Source organism: Myotis davidii, unplaced genomic scaffold (assembly GCF_000327345.1).
Source record: "Myotis davidii unplaced genomic scaffold, ASM32734v1 scaffold332, whole genome shotgun sequence".
NCBI classification, from domain to species: Eukaryota; Metazoa; Chordata; class Mammalia; order Chiroptera; family Vespertilionidae; genus Myotis; species Myotis davidii.
In genome coordinates this window covers 4,406,600-4,409,340 of record NW_006285779.1, presented here as the reverse complement: position 1 = coordinate 4,409,340, position 2,741 = coordinate 4,406,600, and the positions used below count along the sequence as shown (strand labels likewise).

At 51.0% G+C, this 2,741-nt stretch overlaps 1 protein-coding gene across 1 annotated transcript in view; it reads left to right on the top strand.

The window, feature by feature from the left end:
- The window catches only part of WNT8B (wingless-type MMTV integration site family member 8B), an 18,505-nt gene that overhangs the window by 14,196 nt on the left and 1,568 nt on the right, over nucleotides 1-2,741 (top strand). The window contains 3 exon segments of the mRNA XM_015559277.1: nucleotides 666-833; nucleotides 1,614-1,739; nucleotides 2,475-2,617. Coding sequence (XP_015414763.1) covers nucleotides 666-833; nucleotides 1,614-1,739; nucleotides 2,475-2,617 — 437 coding nt within the window.

Below are 2,741 nucleotides of genomic sequence, written 5' to 3'. Positions count from 1 at the left end.
TTTCATTATATCCACACTCTTTATTGTGCTGTACCTATTACAGACAAAAACTGTGGCACAGAGGGGATTAGTGACCCACCCACACCACACAGCAGACTAGTGTCAGAGCCACAGCAAGAACTCACGATTATTGATTCTAAATTCACAGCAGAATTTCTAAAGCTAGACAAGTCGACAGCCTTTCACCGCATCAGGCTGCAGTCACACCACCTTCTCAGGCAGGGGAGGGATGAGTCTTTACAAAGCTGCTATTGTACTGCATTATCTCTAAGGACATTTCCAGTTCCAAAATATTATTTTCTAATATGGTAATGGGGTGAGAACAGCGAAAATTCATGAATTACGTAATTTGGGAGTCACGTTGGAGAGGCAGAATAGTATAGTGAGTAAAGGCAGGTCTAGTGTCTGATGAACTGAGTTTTCTTCCTACTTCTGTAATTTGCCAGCTGTGGGATCTTGGGCAAATTGCTTCACTTCACCTCTCTGGGCCTCAGATTCCTAATCAATAAAACGGTTCCCATTTGACAAGGTCATTTGTGATGTGAAATGAGACAACACATTTAACGTGCTCACTCTGTCATTATTTTGGAGGGATGGGAAAGTGGGCAGGAAGAGAGGGGCTTGGCCACTTGAGGGCAAGTGTCTCCAAGTCCAGCTTTTGTAAGTCTGCATTTTGACCCCTGTGTCCCCGAAGGCTTACCTGATCTACTCCAGCAGTGTGGCCGCTGGTGCCCAGAGCGGGATTGAAGAATGCAAATACCAGTTCGCCTGGGACCGCTGGAACTGCCCTGAGAGAGCCCTGCAGCTGTCCAGCCATGGCGGCCTGCGCAGTGGTAAGGAAAGCCTCGGCCACAGCTCCCTGGACCCCCTGGCCACAGGTTAGAGCCCCACTCCCCAGGGATGGCCCTGCCTCCTCTGTACCCTAACTCCTCACCTGGTCTTTACTCTCAGGTGATCTCCCTCTCTGGGATCTTCTCTGTTCCATCTCTAGCTCCTTTTTCCTACCTAAGAGCTTTTCTCTTTCTTCCCCCAAACCCTCACTGTTCAACAAATGGACCTCATCAATTGGCTAATGGCTTCCCCACTATATAAATAACATCAGGAGGAAGGTAGGGTCATAATCCCTCATTCCTCTCAGCCCCTTCCTTCAGCAGGCTCAGCAGCCAGGTACAAGGCAAGTGGGGACAGACCTGAAGACCAGATTTCCCTGGAGAAGAGAGAGTGGCCATGCCGTAAATAAGGGCTGGCAGTCAGAGGTTCTTTGAGAACTGGTGGCACATGCCTCTTAGACTTCAGTGTTCCAGGAGGAAGTGGATGGGTGCCTGATAGCCTGGCCTTCATATTCCTCTCTTCCTCAGGCTCTTTCCCACCGAAATCCTTTATCTAGCCACCTAATCACAAAGGGTATGACTGGAAAAGATGGGAGGGGAGAAAGGAGGGGCTGAGACCAGGGCTGGAGTGGACCCTGGAGAGTAAGGAACATTATAAAGGTGGGGAAATAGGGTAGAGCTAGGATCGGAGGACAATGACTGTATTAAAGGGAGGTGGCAGGCTGGTGTTTCTTTGGGTTGCGACTCCTCCCTCCAACTCACCCAATTTCTGGTTCCTGCCAGCTAACCGGGAGACAGCCTTCGTACACGCCATCAGTTCTGCCGGCGTCATGTACACTCTGACTCGGAACTGTAGCCTTGGGGATTTTGACAACTGTGGCTGTGATGACTCCCGCAACGGGCAGCTGGGTGAGTAGTGACATTGGGGGTGGGTAGGGCAGGCCGGTAGAGTTCACTTAAAGAATGAAAAGCTTGATGGATAGCTGGGTGGGGTGCAGAGGAATTGTATTCTTCTAAATCTGAGGAAAATCAGGGTGAACCAGTTTAAGCCCAAACCCTAACGTGTCAAACCAGGTTAAATGCTGCACGGGCTCTCCCTCACCTACTGAGTAGTTTCCTTAATTTAACACAATAATGATAAAGGAAGAACATTCCCCACGGAGTCAATCGGTCACTCTCTCAACACAGTGGGGACATCCTTCCATATTGTCTGTCTCTGTCTCCTTTCCACTCTTCCTCCTGTCCCAATCCTCCCTGCCCTGCGGCTCAACTTCCAACTTAGTTGTTCTATATTATTTCAGTTGCTCCTCTCTCTCTCTCTCTCAGTGCTCGCGCGTTCCTCACCTTCGTTCCAGCCATTTTGTCCTTCCTGGAAGTCAGTCGCTGGCGGGCACATGCACACTCTGCCCAAAGGCCAGGCACCTTGGGCAGGGCACGTAGGCACCTTGCAGAGAATCCACTCGGCAACTACTTACGTCATGGAGTCCTGAGCAGATGATAGGCTACACGTGGGCGGTCAAAAGTGGCAAAAACAAGTCTAGGCTGAAACTAATCTGGAGACAAGGCACTCACCCAACCTTAATCTCAGATTCCCAATTAGAAACAGCTGCTCAACGACCTGCCCTCGCCCCTGCTCTTCCCCAGGGGGCCAAGGCTGGCTGTGGGGAGGCTGCAGTGACAACGTGGGCTTCGGAGAGGCAATATCCAAGCAGTTCGTTGATGCCCTGGAGACCGGACAGGATGCCCGGGCAGCCATGAACTTGCACAACAATGAGGCCGGCCGCAAGGTGAGTCTTGCAGCCCCTGGGGTTGGCAGCTGGCTCCATCCATTACCACGCCGAAGTGAGGACAACTCCTCACTTCATTTAAGTTTGGGAAAACGAGGTACTGAGGCGTAGGAGGTACTAGACG